Source organism: Gossypium raimondii, chromosome 13 (assembly GCF_025698545.1).
Source record: "Gossypium raimondii isolate GPD5lz chromosome 13, ASM2569854v1, whole genome shotgun sequence".
Classification (NCBI taxonomy): Eukaryota; Viridiplantae; Streptophyta; class Magnoliopsida; order Malvales; family Malvaceae; genus Gossypium; species Gossypium raimondii.
In genome coordinates this window covers 6,003,822-6,005,914 of record NC_068577.1, presented here as the reverse complement: position 1 = coordinate 6,005,914, position 2,093 = coordinate 6,003,822, and the positions used below count along the sequence as shown (strand labels likewise).

Below are 2,093 nucleotides of genomic sequence, written 5' to 3'. Positions count from 1 at the left end.
ATTTGAAATATTACTTTAATTAAGGAAATAAATCTCAAAATTTTACACATGAATATTGTTTCAATCTATAATGTCAAACATAAAATTTAATTTAATGTGCACTATGACACTTAAATTATGTTAATTTTATGCAATTGTATATAATAAATCATGATTTTGATTTAATTTGGGTTTGAGGCTCGAGTTTTTGAGTTGAGTCATTATAGGTTTCGATTATTTCATATATTGTGACAATTCAATTCTTTGTCTTTATGGCTAAGAGCTACAAAAGTGAAAGTCGAAGTAAACATATCGACTTTAAGTATCTAGTCATAAGAGAACATGTTAAAGAAAAGAAAGTCGTCATTGAGCAGATGTTATCTAATCCTTTGACTAAAGGCATGCCACCACTCAAAATTTAAGGATCATGTTGTCACTGTGGGACTCGTTCCCACCTTTTTAAATTTTATTATAAGAACGATTATAAAAAAAACTCTGTTAAATTAATTCTAAGTCATTATAAATTTATTAATGAAAGAATAGGTAAAATTAATAGAAAATAAAACAAAAGCAAAAACGTTGATAATAAGTTAAAATTCATCCAAATCATTATAAATTTTTATTTAAAATTGAACTACAATTAAAATGGAAAAATAAAAACATGTGGCGCTATTTTGATTTGGGGGCATGCATGGGGCGTTGTTTAGGGGCAGGGGATTTCTATTCACTGCTCCAATGCCTATATAAACCTCAATCCATGCTTTGTTTTCTTCACCCACAACTATTCAGATAAAGAACTTTGTTTCATCTGCTTCATTTGTTTCGAAATCTCTGAACAAAAATGGCCTCTTTCAATTGCCTTGCTTTAGCATTCTTGATTGCTTTGTCATTTGCAAGCATTGATGTTGGGGTAGCAGCTCGTCACCTTCTGCAGCAGCCTCAACCGCAAAGTTTACCATCTTTCCCTAATCTCCCAACGCCATCCCGACAATCATTCCCATGGCCTGGGGCGCTTCCTCCACTTCCTACCACATTGCCAACAGGACTACCCCCTCTGCCAAGCATTCCCTCGGTCCCCACAATCCCAACTGCAGTTCCCCCTATTCCTTTCTCTTTTCCACCATTGCCATCTTTCCCTAATCTCCCAAACCCTGGGGCGCTTCCTCCACTTCCTACCACATTGCCAAGAGGACTGCCGCCTCTGCCAAGTATTCCCTCAATCCCAACTGCAGTTCCCTCTATTCCTTTCTTTTCTCCACCACCTTCTCGTTCTACTCCTTGAAATACCCCCTTTTCTGTTATGCTGCATACTGGATCTAGTTTAATAAGGTTTTTAGTCGTCTTTGTGTCTTTATTATGAGTATTGATTTTGCCCACTTATATATGTTTGTATAAATGGGCGTTCTCCAATTCCCATTATTTGGTGTATTTTGATACGTTGTTGCTTATTATATGTGGGGTATTTATATATTGATGTTCTGTCCATGAAGTAATTACTTACTGTTATACCATTGTTAACATGAGTTTGGCTAATTAAGAAAAGAATCAAACGATAAATGCAGTCAAAATAGTGAGCAGCCGTACATCGAGAAAATGCCACTTTTAATATAATGATTCCTGCTTCATCATCTCTTCCAAGTTATCCATTTACATACGATTACTTTCTTCTTTCAATATATTTCCAAGATAATATTTTATATGAATGTCAAATTATGTATTAAATTAAGGTGCTCGGTTTCGTACAATTTTCTGTTATATTAATTTGTCTGCACTATATTAATTTTGTATCGAATTATTAATATTTTTAAAATTAGATCGATAATCAAATTAATCAAATAATCAATTCTTGATCTCACACGTTCAACCACCGATACAATTAATTTTTACTGAACAATATAAAATAATATTAATAACCCTAAACTCATCTATTTTGAAGGCTTTAAATTTTAAAACCCTCTCCCCATCTTTCATCTTTCCTAATTTGTCCTTTTTTTCCTTTGATTGAATGTTATAAGCCCAGGTTTTTCACGAGAAAAAAAATATTTTAATAGAAAAAGTAATAAAAGAAACGGTGCTTATTCTTTTTATGGTTTGTTTTATTTCATTGAGTTAAG

General features: G+C 33.0%; 1 protein-coding gene across 1 annotated transcript; it reads left to right on the top strand.

Moving 5' to 3' along the window:
• The first annotated feature begins 820 nt into the window (after positions 1-820).
• Positions 821-1,261, top strand: LOC105781317 (proline-rich receptor-like protein kinase PERK2). Its single transcript, XM_012605852.2, has one exon. It carries the CDS (start codon positions 821-823, stop codon positions 1,259-1,261), a length of 441 nt encoding a protein of 146 aa, XP_012461306.2.
• The last annotated feature ends 832 nt before the right edge of the window (positions 1,262-2,093 follow it).